Source organism: Aspergillus alliaceus (genome assembly GCF_009176365.1).
Source record: "Aspergillus alliaceus strain CBS 536.65 unplaced genomic scaffold BDW43scaffold_8, whole genome shotgun sequence".
In the NCBI taxonomy this organism is placed as follows: Eukaryota; Fungi; Ascomycota; class Eurotiomycetes; order Eurotiales; family Aspergillaceae; genus Aspergillus; species Aspergillus alliaceus.
In genome coordinates, this window is record NW_022474691.1 from 835,095 (window position 1) to 851,998 (window position 16,904).

Below are 16,904 nucleotides of genomic sequence, written 5' to 3' on the forward strand. Positions count from 1 at the left end.
TAATGAGCGGATTGTCTTTCGTGCAACGCCGACAAGTCTCGAACCACATTGTGGCTGGATTGGCATGACGGTCGAGGGACATCCCGGCGTTCGACCTGGGCTCATTAATATGGAATCAGATCGTACCTATCCTAGTCGCCGCGACCATATTGCTGGAGTAACCCTGCCCCCCTTGGAGTCATTCGGTCCAAGACCCGCCACTTTGAGATCTATGGTCGTGGTAACAAAACCATGTCTTGGACACCTGCCTCTCCGCAAGACTGGCTGACGCTCTCGCCATCCTTGGGAACCATTCAGCCAAAGGGTGGCGTGGCGATAACCGTGTCGAGATAACCATAGATTAGAAGCGTGTGCCTTCGCACTTCCATAACGCGTTGCTTGTCGATCTACACTCCTCTCTCGGTGACTCCGAGCAAATTCAAGTTCGAATGAAGAACCCAGTCCTCCCTATAGGCTCAAGTAGGTTTGTCGAAGCCGACGGTCATGTGTCTATTTACGCCACCTCCTTTACATATTCATCGGGGTCATCGTACTGGACACTACCAGACATTATTCGCACGCAGACTGGTGGCGTTGCTTTGATTTCGGGCACTCCTGCATTGCACTTAGAGTATCTTCAGTACCCTTTTCTCACCATCTCTCCAACAGCTGCGGCAATACTTACGCTTGAGTTCACGCTTACCCTAGGCACCAATCCTAATGCCTATATTGCTTATGATATTAGCATAAACGACAGGGCTGTAAGCACTCATCGATTAGTACCCCAACTATCTAAGCCTGATACACTACCTGATTGATGGTATGAGTCGGTTATGGCCAACTTATGGACTCGCTGCCATCCAGTAGACCTGGGCCGCATAGACTCCATATTCGGCTTCACAGTGAGAACTGTGTGCTAGACAAAACTGTACTCAATCTTCAGGGTGTCCGTGAGAGCTATCTTCGCCCGTCCGAGAGTTTATTCCATTACGACGTGTTGATTGATGAACTAGTGCATGCAACGCATTAAGCCAATAGATGCTTTAGCGCCATACTAATGTGTAGTAGGAAGTACTTAAATAATTATACATGTAGCTACCGAGGTTCGGGATGTAATACGTACTGTCCAAGAGCTCTGCTTTACAGTTGGTCCCAAAACATCCATTCTGCTGCACCATAATTGAGACAACCATTAAAGTACAGATCGACTCCATCCGGACTATCAAACAATGTATCGAGTGAATATCTGTACTCCACGGTTTCTTCATGCTTCGTAATATCATCCGGCTTGCTTGTACGTCCAGGTGCTCTGTTCTTCCGTCGCGACCGCAGCGTGCTGATGAAGCAAGGTTCAGGTGTAGAATTGCTGGGTGGGTTTGCTATCCAGGCCTTAAGTGTTACCTTCCCAGCTGCAACGTGCAGTCTTCCTTTCTCCTCAAGTATCTCTGGGTGGTTTTTGTAGGTAACGGCAATCTTACCCCATATTGCGTCCTGCTCTGGAAGTGAAAGTAGCCCACTCTTGGACAGGCTAGTCAAAACACAGATCATCGCATCCCACACGAAAAATGTCTTAATGTGCCATTGAAACTTCCTTAAATTCGGATTATCGTAAAGCGCATTATCAGTGTCCAGAATCTTCTGCGCAAGAGCACAAAGCTCTCGTCGTTGATTATCGTCAATATCCTGACTCGCCAGAGATGGCATGCGGCTGCGCAGTCGTACCATATTCACAGCAGATCTCACAATCCCAAGTGTGAGGAGGTGTACGGGGTTTATGATATCACAGTACCGAAGGTACCTAGTCTCGATGTCACTTTCAAGTTTATCAATCAGCTTCTCCAACTCGGTGTTGTCGTGTGGTGGACCTTTTGCGCCCACGGTATTCATCTTCACTGCTGTTCTGGTATAAAATTCGGATAGCTTTGCCTTCGTAAGACAGAACATCATTTCCGACGCTCCTTTTTGTTCCTCGGGCCGCTGCCTCATGCCAGGGTATATCTGATCATCGTTCACGTTCAGTGGCTGCTTCGTATCCCAGTCACCAGGAGTGATGGAGATGCCAGTACCCGAAACCTGACCGGCGTAGCCGTCAAGGGGAAGAAGCTGCCAAAAGAGCCGTCTTCGCATTTGGACATCAAATGGGGGTAATCCGAGGCTCTCCCCGTCGCGGTGGAGTCCCATACGCTGCGCGATACGGACAGCAACGCCCGTCCAGATCCAAAATGTATGTGGATCCGTTTGAGGGCGCATCGCTATCAGGAACAGCACAAAAGCCTGTAATACCGGTAACTCGGTCGTCTTTAGCCAAGATGCATTGATCAGCGCTTGCCGAGTGGCATGTTGATACTTGGACATCAACACAGACCGGGGCTCCGCAAATTCACGGAGGCAGTGGTCATCGCTAATTGAATATACCGCGAAATGGTAAATGGCGAAAAGAAGACAGTCTTGGGATCGCGATGCTATATTGGGCTCTTGTGAGACGACTTCAAGCATCGCTGTGGTGGTTGGAATGTGTAAGACCTTGCAGAGAGTCTCGACGTTCTGCACATAGATGGTCCAAAGCTTCATAGCATCCTGGTGGCAAGGATGGTAGCCTATGAGGCTTTGAGAGACTCCCAGCAGGGCCCCAGAAAGCGGATCGCCTAGCCAGAGGTTGGTACCCATGTGAGCAGGTTGGTCATCTCCTTCGTTGTCGGATAGCTCTTGCATGCTTACTTCCGCAACATCGAGCCAGACACGGCTATCGATGTATCGTGATTTGCCCTCCTCAGTAACTAGCTTCCCGGTCTGTGTTATGTCCAGCTGGGACTGACGGAGAGGGCTTGACTTATGTACGCGCTCGGTGTTTTCTTTAGAAGACGGCGACCGTGCCTCAGTTATGGAAAGGAGGCCATTGTCCTGGAGCATGCGCTCGTACCTTGCCAAGCGCTCATGCACATCCTCACTCTCCGGTCGCTTGCGCTTCCGTGGCGGTGGGGGTGCCTTGTAAAAGCAGTCGAACTTGCCTTTTAGACAACTCGAGCATGATGGGATAGACCTGTCGCATTTGATCTTCCGGCGTACACAGGGCTGACAGTTATAAGGCATAGGGCTAGTATGTTCTGGTAAGGTCTGTATTGATGCAGGAGCGATTGCCACAGGCCGAGACTGCATAGTGAGTCTTAAGTCAGTGACGGCTATATTATAACGTGATGTGAATTCCGATTGTCAACTTGTGTTCAGTCCGTAAGCACTAAAAATGATATGAAGGGGTTTCCAGGTCACGGGCCGGAACTGCTGGCCAGTACGGGCCCGAAGCCAATCCGACCATCCTATTGGCTGCACAACCATCCGCTCAGGGCTGTCTCCTTCTACAGGAACATATAAAAATCCCATATGTCCTTCATTCTTGACGAAATCGTGCAGCGGTTATTCCGTCCTTACATATATCATATACCACGCCAAGATGGTCACCCAACTACCAAAAGAGCAAGATCTAGAAGCCGCCAGGTCCCAGTCAGAGAACGAAACCGAGTCGACCGACCCCAACCTTGTTACATGGGATGGACTGGAAGATGCAGAGAACCCAAAAAACTGGCCCCAGAAGACCAAATGGCGGAACACCATTGCCGTCTCTATATTCACCTTCATCTCGCCGGTTTCATCTTCCATGGTCGCGCCGGCGCTGTCCCAGTTAGGTGTAGACCTCCATATGCAAAGCGACATCGAGGTCGAATTGGCTTTATCAATCTTCATTCTTGCTTATGCAATCGGGCCGCTGTTTTTCGGTCCAGTTTCGGAGATTTATGGGCGTGTGCACGTCTTGCAGGTTAGCAATCTATGGTACTTCGCATGGAATCTGGGTTGTGGTTTTGCGCAGGATCCCGCTCAGCTGTTTGTATTTCGGTTTCTTGCAGGCATTGGGGGAAGTGCCCCGGTTGCACTAGGAGGGGGAGCTATAAGGTAAACCCGACGCATATACCCTTTCCTTCCTCTGCTGATGGGCCGTCACTTAGCGATATTTGGCCCCCCGAGGAGCGTGGAAAGGCCATGGGGATCTATACTTTAGCACCCATCCTTGGTCCGGTCGTCGGTCCCATTGTCGGAGGATTCATTGCCCAGTACACGACATGGCGTTGGGTGTTCTGGTCGTCTAGTGCTGTTGCTGTTGCCATTCAAGTCGTTGGCTTGATCTGGTTGCGTGAGTCACATCCCGCTACTGTCTTGAACCGCAAGAGGGATCGTCTGGCCAAACAAACCGGAAACGACAAGCTGCACACTGGCATGGGTACAGTAAGCCTTTCAAGCAAGCTTGGTCGCGCTCTAGTGCGACCGATGCGTCTATTCGCCACCCAGCCAATTGTGATGGTGATCGCTGTATATATGGGGTATCTCTTTGGGACAATGTATCTGTTGCTGGCCACATTTCCCACCATCTGGGGTGCTCAATACGGTGAAACCCAAGGCATCGCCGGTCTCAACTACATCTCGATCGCGATCGGCTCCTTTGTTGGCCTCTTCCTTAACTTTTTCTTAATCGATCGCATCTACCGAAGCTTGAAGGAAAAGAACTCCGGCGTTGGAACCCCCGAGTTCCGCGTGCCGACCATGTTCATCGGGTCAGGGATGATCACTATCGGCCTCTTCTGGTATGGTTGGAGTGTACAGAGCCACATGCACTGGATAATGCCTAATATTGGCGTCGCCATCTTCTCTGCCGGAACCATGGGATGTCTGCAGGGGATGCAAACCTATATCGTGGATAGCTATGCGACCTACGCCGCCAGTGCCATGGCGGCCTGTGCTCTTCTTCGTAGCTTGGCTGGGTTCGCGTTCCCACTCTTCGCTCCGTATCTGTACAAAGCTCTGGGCTATGGTTGGGGCACCAGTGTACTGGCCTTCATCAGCATAGGGGCTGGGTTCTCCGCGCCTTTAGTTTTTTGGTTTTTAGGCGCCAAGCTGCGTGCTGTGTCAAGGTACGCATCTGGCTGAAACTCAGCATTCCGTATGAATACAATAGGAGAGTAATCCATGGACGATATATATTGTTGCTTTTTATAGACGGAGTACAGTAAATCCCCCACGTGGAATGGATAACCGTACTTCAACTCGACTAAATGTTAACAACCCTATCAAAGCATACTTTAGACACTCACAAGTCATGTTTTTGTCCCTCTTAACCTGGCCTGGCGTTATTCCAACTGATTTGATCTAAGCGCGGAATTCTTCAGAAAAGGCCGATTGGTTATCAGAAAGGCCTATGGGTCTCGGCAGAGGAACGAAACAAGCCTCGACCCACCATGATAGGCTGCGTTGGTCCGTGGCTCCCTGCTTTGCTTGTCGCTAGAGATTTAGCCTGACGCCGATCGCGACTTCGCCCCCAAAGGTCATCACCAACCCTGATGAGGCTGACACTGATTGGGCCAACACGAGCCTCGCGGTCGCTTTTCTTCCATCTCACTGGAAAAGGATGATTTGGTTTCCCCTCTGCTGGTCTTTCCTCCCTGTCATACAGTACTCTCCGTACGACTGGAGAATTCAGGATGAGTGATAGCGAGGATGGTTCCGAGCAAGATACATCCTCCACGGTACACGCAATGGACATTGACCTGCAATCACAGCTTCCGGATGCTATTAAGCGGGGATCGGTCGAAGAGGTGAAACGCTTACTGGGGTACGATAATGCGGTCAGCATCCGCTTCGACTATCATTTCGAACAAGAAAAGGATATTAGTACCGGCGTGTCTCCCATCGCTCTTGCTGGCGGATTGGGCCAAAATGCGATCGTGCGACTCCTCCTAGATCACGGAGCCAAGCTCGAGACGGCAAATATAGGCAATGGCTCGACGGCACTACACCTTGCCGCTAAACATGGTCAGCTGGAGACGGTTGAGCTATTGCTGGACAATGGGGCTTGGGTCAATGATGTGAACGATTTCAAATATACCCCCTTTCACTATGCTTGCTGGGAGGGTCACCTTGACGTGGCGAAACTGCTTGTGAGTAGAGGGGCAGAGATCGAGACTGTTGACAAAGACGGCTGGAACGCCCTTATCTTCGCCTGCAATAAAGGACATAGACATGTCATTCGGTGGTTGCTAGATCTTGAGGTCCAGTCTGAACGCAATGGTCCCGTCAAGCGCGTCAACCGAAACCAGCAGTGCAACAAAGGCTGGACACCTATCTGTCGAGCTATTATCGGAAACTACTTCGACTGCGCCCAGGAACTGCTGCACGACCCCGAAGTTGATCTGACAATCCGAGATGAAGAAGGTGATTCGGCCCTTTCGGATGCCGCACGAAAGAATTCCGCTCTGCTTATGCTGGATATCATGGCGATGGCGACGTACTTCCCTGATGACCCAATCAGCATGACAACGTGCATCGCTACGCCATATGAGTTTGAATATATCGAGAAGGGGTTTCTCAACAACTTTGCCCAAGTGATCCGCCACCCGGAAGGTCTGGAGCTGGCGATGTACTGGGGAGTGACGAATGGCAGTGTACCGCTGGCGCAACAGTGTCTCTATTATAAGCCAGACTTAGCGACTTGGTCCCGGGCGGGCGCAACCTGGCTCCATGTAGCAGCCAAATATGGACATCATGAATTGCTTCGGGCACTTGCTGCGCGACACATTGACCTCAGTGCGAAGGCCGATCGCGGCATGACTGCCTTGCACCTGGCGGCTGCTGGTGGTCATTCGGGTGCTGTGAAATACATCCTGGAAATCCTGCGAAGCAGAAAGAATGGAAGGATGCACCAGACAGGCTTTCCGGGATCCAGTGCTCTGGCCTCGCCTCCTGGGCTCGAACTGGCTCGATGCGTGATGGAGGAGAATGATGATCACGAATCGCCCATCAGCCTCGCCGGGAAGTCGAGAAATCGGGAAGTGAAAAAGATTTTGTGGGGAGAGATTGAAACGTTTGTTCTGACTACTCGAGAATTTTTGGAATTCCTTCCAGTAAATCTCGAGCGATTCATGGAACTCGCGGCTCAGTTCGAGCGACCGGGCAATGAACGAATCCTGACGCTTCTATTGCAGCAGACGAGCAATCGGAACCCTGTGTGCAGCTCGAGCCGTTGGACCGCTTTACACTGGGCTGTTTACTGCTCTCGGGCGGTTCTCGTGTGGTGGTTGCTCTCCAATGGAGCCCATTTAAGAAGTGAAGAAATTCAGACTGCCTTGGATATTATCAAGGACAAGCCCGACCGCGGGTATGCTACTTCGCAGGTAGACCTTCTCATCGCTGACCTTCTGAAGAATCCACCTGTGATCATGGCCCCGGCAGTTCATGAAGATGACTATCATATACCAGAGCTTCCGGAGTTTACGGACGACGCCGGGGAGTTCCGTGACCTTGAGGGCGTAATCGCGGATTTCTATTGCGATGAGGAGGCGGTAGATTTCCAAGTTAAAAAGAGAAAACTGAGCGAGATAATTTACGAACGAGGCCCGGCGAGCATTATGGCAAGCACTGATCGGGGTAACTATACTGATCTGGACGGATTCATGGAGCGACTCAAGGATATTCATCGTCAAACAGTTCCCAGGCCAAGCTTCACCACAGGGGAAGCAATGGGTAGCAAGCCTGGAGTGCTGCACGCAGCCTCTACGTTAGGAGCGTCGGAAAAGGCCCCAGATGTGTCTCGTGGAAAGGAATCCAGTGGAAATAAGGGCAAGGCAGGGCCTAGGGTTGAAAGGCAGCGTGGGTTCCGTTGGATACATATTCCTGCCAGTAATGTGAGTGAAGGCTGTCGTACATCATATTTTAAATTGTGCCGTGACATTAACTTACTTGCAGGTCAAAGTAGCAGAGGTTTGTGTGTAACTATGCCCTAGCGTTTAGAGCACCATTCATTGCTAATCGCTCAATATAGGATCTCATCACCCGCATTATAATTGACTCGGGAAAGACCAAACGCCAACACGCCCCTCTCGTTAACCTTCTGAAACAAAGCTGGATTGAGGTCGCTGCCGGTGGCGGGAAGCGATACATTAAGCCGCAATGCAGTGTAGGTGGAGCAAGTCCTTTGTTGAGTCATGAACAAGTCCTAACATCTTGAAAGAGAAGAGCCATTGATCTTGAAGGGATCTCAAGCGGAGACAGACCAGCCATGAATTACAGTACGGGGATGACGCACGACGAAGGGGAAAATGCAGACTCAGGCTCGTCGGCAGATACGTCCAGCGAGGACGAGGACGAGAACCAGGATGAAAAGAAAGATTCTCAGCAAGAGGACCTAAAGGGCTCCGCACTATCACTATCGAAGCATAAGGATATCGTTGCCCTCTATGTATGCACTCCCTCATATGAGCTTTGGTAGACACTATTCTTACAAGAGGCACAGATGCCTTTTTTGACGGTGGCTGAAATTTCAGCAGACACCGGTAGTCAAGGTAGTCAGGATCAACGGCAAACTGTTGTATCACGCACGGTGCAGAGCCACAACTCCGATGAAACCGATCCCGCAATAATCACACACGAGACCATGACCTTGGATCAGTACTACTACTCCACCATTCCTGACAGTACTGAGCGGGACCATGATCAAGTTCTCTCGCGGTATCTTGCCTGGCAGGAAACAAAAGACCAAAAGGATGCCCAGGCCCACTCTAGAGACCGAACGCAAGGAGAAGAAGTTGTCAAGATCCTCTCCGTCGATCAGCTTTGGCTTTGGATTATTGACAGCGGTACGCAAGAGATGCTGCTAGCTCGCATGTCGTCAGACTAACGCTTGATAGCGACCATCATCACCGCCACTACAAGTGACTTTGACGATTTCGTAGACGTTGTTCTAGATACGCTTGTCTTTGGGGAGACCGCAGGATCGTTCCAGCGCCCCAGGTCTGTCGGATCAATGATGGAGTGCATTGTGACCCTCGCCACTGGGCCTCGCCTCCAAAGGGTTTCAGTCAAGGGCCTGAAAAAGCTGAAGGAGCCGTTGGAGATCTTTCGTGAATCCATTAGGCGTGTGGTTAGTGCCAGACCCCAGCGTTACGAGACAAGACTGACCCATTCAAAACGGATAGGCCGACACCGAGAATGAGCTTTCCCGGACTTTCATCGAGTCGGTTGTGGGGAGGTACCACACTCTTCCGAAACGAGATGTCGGTAAGGAGTTCCGTCTTCTGTACGAGATTAAGGATATACGGGATGAGTTGAATATGCTCAAAACCCTGGCCGAAGCCCAAGAGACCGTTTGGAAACAAGCATTCGGTGCTCGAAATTCGGCAGATGGTTTCGAGTTCGAGTATTACCATCCTCACACACCAGTGGATACCAAACTCGAGATTTTAGAAATGACCCGCGAAGCTGAGTCGACGCAAGACGCAGTCAGTGTCTTTCAGTGCCACAATATCCTGTGCCCCTCAGCTGACCCTTTTCAGATAAACACGCTGTTAGATCTAAGGCAGAAGCATGCTGGTAATCAAGACGCAGAGTTTGGACGACAGCAGGCAAACACGACTATGGTCTTCACCATTGTAACCATTGTCTTTGTGAGTTATCTCGCTTGCCCTGGACGGTCCTCGCTCTAGCTAACAAAGCTGGTCAAAAATAGCTTCCTCTCTCGTTCCTGGCTTCACTGTTTGCCCTGAACGTGACGGACTTCCCTCATGAGTCAGGCAATGTTTCTTATAAGAGCTGGTGGATTTTCCCAATCCTCTGTGAGTGGTCCATATTTCGGCGCGGGGCACTTAAGCATTGGTGCTCATTCTTCTATAGTTGGATGCTCCGCAGCGGTCTCGATTCCGTGTATTGTCATCGCCTTCAATGTCAATGAATTCATTATGCAGCCCTACCAAAGTTGGAGACTTTCAAAGCGACCAGCTCAACGTTCTCTAAATCTACATTATCAGCCATCGTTGGTGCGAAGGTTGACCGGGAGAATGGCGAGTCCTACTCAGGGCATCGGTCTTGCGTCGGTTGAACCATTTCCAAAGGAGGTACTGGTCACATACGAAACTGTCTCGCGAACAAGTGCGGATGGAAGGCTCCCTTCATACTATCAGAGGTTTATGAAGGGAGAGCTGTATGGTCATCGACCGTCTCGAGACGACGGCGATTGTGAGAAACAGGGCGCATGAGTAGACCTCTAGAGCAGACGTACTGTATGTCTCAGCATCCTGAATCTAAAAGGCGCTTAGCAAGGTGGTTTTTGAAGTACTAATGGCATGATAAATTCAGTGTATCTTTCTGGTATGGATGAACTCCTGTTCAGGTACTAATCAAGCGTCCATTGCTAGACAACCTAACCGGCAGAATATCGCATTAAAGAATAATATGAAATTTAAATCAATTGCTCATACCGAGTTCTGTCTCTACATGACTCAAGTATTATGTTCCGTCGTTCATTTGATTTTTTTTTCTCTCGTTCAGATCCTTCCGCAAGTGAAGCCAACCCTTCTTTCCAAGCTTGGAGGTGCTTGGAGGTACTTATTTCATCCGTGATGGCCCAACTTCCATATCTAAACCCAAGAGGTCTTCCCGCCTGTGGGGGGACAGATCAGCACCCAGGATATTTGGGCACGTTGATTATAAGCGTTATATGCTGCAAGAATCGGGAACAATCTACAAAGAGTTCCAATGAGTCGACATAGCACAAGGACCATGTATCCTCCCTTACTTTTCAGATGGATTCCTGATGAGTTGCTGAGAGAAGCGACCTGACATCATGATCTAAAAATGTATTCCACTGGTTAAGAACTTGCAGGCCATTCATCAGAGATCCATCATAACCGTTCGCAGAAGAGAACATGACCAAGGAGAGAATAATGGAATTGAGGCGAAGAAGATGGCCTTGCTTGTACCACGCAGGCTTGTCTGCCGGGAGGACCGCTGTAAGCTTATCATCTCCAGCAAGCCAGTGTCTGCTCTCGGTCTAGGTGGCACCCAGGTGTGGTGGATGTACGTATAAATACAAGGATCAGAGAAACTAGGACGTTGAAGAAAGGATAAAAAAAAGGGATGATGCAGGCTTTATCTGACTCTGATCACGAGTGCAGGCACAAATGGGAACTTGAACTCTTTTAGGGTTCCAAGATTGAGGCATGAACTCAGGATTCCGGATCATGTTCGAGCGTACGCCAGAAGCACTCTCGGTAGACACCAATCGGTGCCAATCGGGAAAAGCCAAGAGCGTGGGCTAGAGATATGCACCTAATTAGAGCGCACATGGAGGTGATATGCTCAAGATCAAGCAGCAAGTGTGTGGAGAAACTTGGGGAATCCCGGGAGACGATAGTGGAGCATCGTGGAGTGAAAGGAACCGGGGAAACGGAGAAAAGGAGAAACGTAAACAAGGGCCCATGCACATAAAAAAGGATCCGGATCGACCCCGCGTGATGGCAATACCCGTCCAATTCTTTTTTGCAGAATAAATATAAGCGAGGGAATTGGCGTCAGATATCTGCAATATGCCATTCGTTGAGCCTGTCACCGATGAGACCGCTAGCGGTTTCGATCGCATTGCGACGGCGGATATTGACCAGATTCTACAACAGCTGACTCTAGGCGAAAAAGTTGCAGCGAGGTATTCCCCGCAGTGTCTTCTACAGGAGATCGAGGGACTGGCGCCGTCCATATCCTCCTCTCAGCATTAGCTATCAAGGTTCATGCTGCCAGTATGTACAGGACCACCTTCAGGGGCCAGCCAGGCATACCGTTTCTTGGAGCCCCGTGCTTTCGATGGAGACAGGAAGACACAGGCCAGGCCCAGTCTCTCACACCTCTCACATCGTATCTGAGTCCGATGACACTTGATCTTCCGCCTCCAACAGATATCACAAGCTTGAGTGGAGAGATCCACACCGATTGGGGGGGTTCAATGACACCCTCACCGTGCAATCTCATAATGCTCAACGGGTTATCCCCCGGAATGAATTGAGTGATTGGAGAATCAAAGATCCAAATACATATCAAAGCGATACCCCTGGCGGTCTTGTTAATTCACCGACAGTAATCACCTGATGGGGACCCCCAAACGGTATAGCCCGCCAGCAATTGATAGCCTCAGGCCCCTATTAGTCTAGACCCTATTCATGTATTCCTTGCAACTTGAAGGACTTATAGTATAGTAGCTTATCGATAAACACTGCGTATTTGAACCACTCTAATACAAACGGCTCATGTAGGTGAACTATGAAGATGTCAAATAGCTATTGAACTTGTGTACCGAAACCCTCACTATAGTAGTGGGTCGTGGCCCTGCATATGTCGGAGATTTGTCTGAACCGTTACTATATATTTTTGGGGCTATTTGCGCAATGTAGGCATATAAAAGCTAGAAGAACACACAGATGTCGGGTCCATTACTAGTACTATAAACTACTATAAGTTGTGGATTAAGTGCTCTCGCATCGACTTTAGTTAAAGATCATTTTACGCGACAGCTGTCATACAATCTTTAACTAGCTAGTGGTGATGAACCCGGTCACGTGGATGGGAGCGGATTTCAATCTCGAAGTGGAAGATTTTCAAAAAAATTTGCCCCAACGACGGATGTTGGGAAATGGCGAGATCTGATTACTCAAAGGGGTTTGCGTGCCATGACTGGCTGCCGGGCGACCAACTTCCGATATGCCGAGGTTCCCTTTTCTGCAAGTTCTGGAATCTTTCCTTAACTGTATCATAGATCATCCATATATCTAATTGAATTGATAGACCGATCCTTTGTCCTTTCTGTGTATCTACTAGTTTTCTTTCTTTTTTAATACACTAATTTAGATTAAATCCTCATGGAGGCCATACAATCCTGTCTCTCCTCCCTCTGGCAGTCGGTCGGCTTCTGGAAAGCGGCCGCCATCTTCTTTGCCTTGCTGAACCTGAAGACTCTCCCAATCGTCTGGCACGTACGTGTATCCCCTGCTAATCATGGAGATCAGATCAGTTCACTGACAGTCTCCCCAGATCCGGGTGTACCGCTACTTCTTCAAAAATGGCTACCTTATCACCCCGGCTGTGCAACAACCCCCTCGCCCTTCGAACGAGATCCTGAATCCCGTCAGCATCTTCTCCCGTGCCCCGATCATGGAACTCGATTTCAACATGCACAAGTCCAACTCCACCTACTTCTCCGACCTCGACGTGTCCCGGACCGCTCTGATGTCCAGTCTCGTGGTGAAAGGCGCCGCGCTCTTGGATAAGAACTTGGGGGCGGAAGGTAAGAAGGGTCTGCTGGGTTTCATCCTTGGCAGCGTCTACACCAACTTCAAGAGAGAGATTCCGGCCTACATGAAGTACGAGGTGCAATCGCACATTGCCAGTTTCGATCAGAAGTGGATCTACATCGTCACCTATTTCCTCAAGCCGAGCAAGGGGTCATCAAAGAAGTGTCCGGACGAAAACAACGAGGCTTTGATGAAGAGGTTACTGGCAGTGTCGATCAGCAAATATGTGCTCAAGAAGGGCCGGTACACCGTTCCTCCGAAGGATGCATTCGAAGCTGCGGGCTATACTCCTCTGCTCGACACGAGTGCTGTCAACGGTCACTCGACCGGGGTTGCGAATGGTCATGCGAATGGACACGCCAATGGCGCTGCTGCTCAAAGGAAGGAGACTGCCGATAGCAAGTCCGACGAGTGGGACCGCCTGAAGGCCGAGATTGACCGGGGATTGACCATTGTGCAACCCTTCATTGACCAGGAAGAGAAGCTCATGGAAGACTATGTTCACAAGATGCGTCTCCCTGGATTTTCGTAGAATAGAGTATATAGAGGACACATTGGCTTTTGTATGATAGACCTGTCTTATTCTTCGGGGGACTTCTTTGGTTTTTCGGGGTTTGGTAAGGTATAGATTAATGATGATTTTCCAGGAATTGATTTTACATAGTCGCACCGGTTTCTTCTCTTATACCTTCCTATATTTGAGTAAAATCTAAGAAATGCAGTGGCTGGAAAAGTATATTCGGTCGCTTGGATCCTCGGACCCTCGAAGTTCCTTCCGAAGCCCTAGAGGGACAGAAAGAGAGAAAGAGAGAAGGACATCAAGGTCATTCATTCGCAACTACCGGGCCATGTAGCCTTCTAGCAACCACGATTGCCGCTTTATCCGTGGAGGTGCTGTCGATCGACGCCTATGAAGCGTTTTGGCGACATTGCAGTAGGATGATATTATGCTTCCCCCCTACTATAAGACAGAAAGAGTGCCTCTCTGGACATACAAACTATCCATCAATTTATTTTGCACTACTACATCAGTCCGTTATTATATACTCCATACTTTTCCTACTCTAAGATGTTCTACTAGCCTGGTGTTACCTAGCATGGTCTTCCTCATGACCCCTTCAAGTTACATACAACGATCTCCGGTGATCTGCCGAGCGATCGAATCTATCCACGCTGACATGGACTCTGCTGTAGGCCTGCGTATCCCACGGCCCATTGGGTGGATTTCCACCAAGAATAAGAAAGGGCAATGCAACCTCGCACCGTACTCTCGTTTCAATAATCTGACTTTTGACCCACCATATGTCATGTTTTCTTCCAACCAGACCGCTACCGGCGACCGTAAGGATATGGTGGTAAACGCCGAAGAAATTGGAACTTTTGCCTGGAACCTGGCCACCTGGGACGTCCGGGAAGCGGTTAATATCGCAGGGGAGCAGACACCCGCACGGACAAATTCGAGCTGTGCAACGTCACCAAGGAACGGCCAACTCTCATCGAAGTCCCGATGGTGAGAGAGTCCCCTGTGAAGTTCGAATGCGAGTATCACACCACCGTCCGCTAACCGGGAAATCCACCTAAGGGGACCGTGGATATTGCCATTGGCAAGGTTATCGGGGTCCATATTGGGAATGAAGTGCTCACGAACGGCTCGCTCGATATTAAGAAGACACAGCCAATTACTCGCTGCGGCTACTACCAGTACGCTGTGACTCGGGATACCTTCGAAATGATAGTTCCCAACATGTCGGCGGATGTTTTATATGGTTTGGAGGGCAATGCGACTCGTAACCACAAGAAGAATGAGGAAAATGAGAAAGAAAAAAATGCCAACAAGTAGAGACCTTCGAGGCTCTATTTACTACATACGCTACTTTCTTGCCAACCATCGCTGTCTTGAATTGCACTGAATGTGAATTAGAATAATTTACCGGTCTACCAGGAGGTTAGGTTTGTCCTTCTAGGCTCGGCAAATGTGAATCAAGAGCATGTACCAAGCATAAGGTGGATCCATCCTAAATGTTGCCTTGGCTATAGAGTAGAATCTTTCAGAGAAGGTACTGATTGTTCTTTGCCAGTGCTCGTCTATCCTATCATTAATCTCTGACAATGGTATATGCGCACGAACCTGATCTATTTCAAGTATGATATAAATTAAGCCAAGATAGAAATTAAGTTAACACAGTTAAATACATAACCCCCATGACGGCAGGGACACTATTATTTCTGCCCTGCCATCTTCAACGCACCCACGTCGGGAAGGATATAAGCCCCAGCAAGTGTTTCCATTTACAGGTTACCCTGGCCAGCGCTGGAGGCAGGGCCAGTGCTGGCAGTGTCAGCGGCGGCGACGGTCTCACCCTTGAACTTGGAGAGAACGTCGACAGTGGTGCCGGCAAGATCGCCAGAGCTGGTGAAGGAGTTGGCCTTGCAAGCGCGGCCGATGTAGGAGCTGCAAGTGGCGGAGTCGCTGGAGGCGGAGAAGAGCTCACCCTGGAAGGAAGACTTCTCGACAGCGGCCGTGACATCGGCGAAAGTGTTACCCTCCGCGAGGACGTAGGCACCGGTGCCGATCTCGAAGGCGTGGTTGGAGTTCTCGTTCCAGTAGTTGTTGACAGCGTGGAGGTAGGTGTTGCCCTGGACTTTGGGGGCACGGCCGCTGGTCTTGTAGAGGTAGTTACCCTTCATGGTGACCTTGTCGCTGGAGCCGTCGAGGTAGACATTCCAGTAGTGGTGGCCGTCGCAGGTGGCCGAGTAGTCGGATTCTCCGTTGATGAAGTTGTTGGAGAGGGTGACACGGTTGTCGGCCTCGGTTCCGAGGACGTAGTGCTGACGACCGATGCGAGCAGTCTGTGGGAGATTGGGTCAGTTCTTGGGACTCCCTCTTCCCGATGATCTGAGATCGGGGAAAAGACGTACGGTCACATGGTCAATCCAGACAAGGTCGGCCTGGTTGATAGTGATGGCATCACCACCCCAGACGTACTTAGGGTTGATGTCGGTGACGGCAATGTTCCTAGACAAAACTGATCAATACCTGCTCTTCGTAGGGGGCATGGAGTGTATGGCTCGTCACGTACTGGACAATGACGTTCTTAACACCGTTGACGATACGGAGACCCTTGCCCTTGATCACACCCTTGGTACCCTCACCAACCAGAGACTTGTTGGAGTTGACGGTGATACCGAGAGAACCGGCGTTGTCGCTAGGACGGATTAGAGAAACTCGGGATGTACGCGTGGAACTCACTTACTAGGTGACTGAGGTGGAGGGAGCGCTGGACTCGTAGTTGGTGCACCAGTCGTCCTTGTTGATGGCGACCTGGCACGCGGAGCCAGTACCCCAAGGAGCGCAACCAGTACCAGTGGTGGTACCCTCAGTGTTGGTGAAATCGAAGGTCTTGCTCAGAACAATCACACGGGCCTCGTCATCACCGAGGTAGGAGACCAGCTCGTCGGTGGTGGAAGGGTAGACGGCGGTGGCGCTGCCACCACCAGTTGCGCTGGATGCGAAGCCCTCCGCGGTGCCGGAGACACCAGCGGCCAAGGCCTGGGAGGCGAGGGCGGCAATGGTCGTAAGAACAGCAGCGTACTTCATCCTGGAAGTTTATTTTCGTGAGGGATTGAGATAGTATTAAAGAGCGGCAAGAAAGGCAACAAAGGAAAGCAAAGAATGACAGTAGTGAGAATGCGTGTGTTGAGAGAGAGGGAACAAGAAGCCTCCCAAAACAGCAGACCTCTCATTATTATATCTGATTTCCTCCAGCGCCAGCG

The 16,904-nt window shown here is 50.2% G+C and overlaps 7 protein-coding genes across 7 annotated transcripts; 5 read left to right on the forward strand and 2 right to left on the reverse strand.

The window, feature by feature from the left end:
* Positions 1-266: 266 nt before the first annotated feature.
* Positions 267-958, forward strand: BDW43DRAFT_241902 (glycoside hydrolase family 115 protein). Its single transcript, XM_032039686.1, has one exon. It carries the CDS (start codon positions 429-431, stop codon positions 795-797), a length of 369 nt encoding a protein of 122 aa, XP_031903511.1. The 5' UTR covers positions 267-428; the 3' UTR covers positions 798-958.
* Positions 959-1,119: 161 nt separating this feature from the next.
* Positions 1,120-3,135, reverse strand: BDW43DRAFT_308353 (putative C6 transcription factor; the record flags this gene model as incomplete). Its single annotated transcript, XM_032046481.1, has 1 exon — positions 1,120-3,135. One exon carries the CDS (start codon positions 3,133-3,135, stop codon positions 1,120-1,122), a length of 2,016 nt encoding a protein of 671 aa, XP_031903512.1.
* Positions 3,136-3,427: 292 nt separating this feature from the next.
* Positions 3,428-4,953, forward strand: BDW43DRAFT_323730 (MFS transporter; the record flags this gene model as incomplete). Its single annotated transcript, XM_032049817.1, has 2 exons — positions 3,428-3,924; positions 3,978-4,953. The coding sequence occupies 2 exons, from the start codon at positions 3,428-3,430 to the stop codon at positions 4,951-4,953; spliced, it is 1,473 nt and encodes a 490-aa protein (XP_031903513.1).
* Positions 4,954-5,504: 551 nt separating this feature from the next.
* On the forward strand, positions 5,505-10,049 carry BDW43DRAFT_308355 (uncharacterized protein; the record flags this gene model as incomplete). Its single annotated transcript, XM_032046482.1, has 10 exons — positions 5,505-7,703; positions 7,765-7,779; positions 7,841-7,975; positions 8,030-8,257; positions 8,312-8,654; positions 8,706-8,938; positions 8,994-9,296; positions 9,351-9,461; positions 9,524-9,629; positions 9,688-10,049. The coding sequence occupies 10 exons, from the start codon at positions 5,505-5,507 to the stop codon at positions 10,047-10,049; spliced, it is 4,035 nt and encodes a 1,344-aa protein (XP_031903514.1).
* A 2,509-nt stretch (positions 10,050-12,558) lies between these two features.
* Positions 12,559-14,336, forward strand: BDW43DRAFT_267450 (acyl-CoA thioesterase). The gene is made up of 2 exons (XM_032041001.1): positions 12,559-12,812; positions 12,871-14,336. The coding sequence occupies exons 1-2, from the start codon at positions 12,699-12,701 to the stop codon at positions 13,660-13,662; spliced, it is 906 nt and encodes a 301-aa protein (XP_031903515.1). The 5' UTR covers positions 12,559-12,698; the 3' UTR covers positions 13,663-14,336.
* BDW43DRAFT_308357 (flavin reductase family protein) lies at positions 14,309-14,970 on the forward strand (the record flags this gene model as incomplete). Its single annotated transcript, XM_032046483.1, has 3 exons — positions 14,309-14,548; positions 14,611-14,640; positions 14,713-14,970. 3 exons carry the CDS (start codon positions 14,309-14,311, stop codon positions 14,968-14,970), a joined length of 528 nt encoding a protein of 175 aa, XP_031903516.1.
* A 449-nt stretch (positions 14,971-15,419) lies between these two features.
* Positions 15,420-16,728, reverse strand: BDW43DRAFT_308358 (polysaccharide lyase family 1 protein; the record flags this gene model as incomplete). Its single annotated transcript, XM_032046484.1, has 4 exons — positions 15,420-15,980; positions 16,050-16,146; positions 16,211-16,336; positions 16,385-16,728. 4 exons carry the CDS (start codon positions 16,726-16,728, stop codon positions 15,420-15,422), a joined length of 1,128 nt encoding a protein of 375 aa, XP_031903517.1.
* Between the last annotated feature and the right edge of the window lie 176 nt (positions 16,729-16,904).

What these genes read in the sequence shown, in the direction of transcription:
- BDW43DRAFT_241902 (XM_032039686.1), top strand. Translation starts at nt 429, where the DNA reads ATGAAGAACCCAGTCCTCCCTATAGGCTCAAGTAGGTTTGTCGAAGCC.
- BDW43DRAFT_267450 (XM_032041001.1), top strand. Translation starts at nt 12,699, where the DNA reads ATGGAGGCCATACAATCCTGTCTCTCCTCCCTCTGGCAGTCGGTCGGC. An exon ending in CTCTCCCAATCGTCTGGCAC is followed by an intron (nt 12,813 to 12,870) that starts GTACGTGTATCC and finishes CAGTCTCCCCAG; the next exon opens with ATCCGGGTGTACCGCTACTT.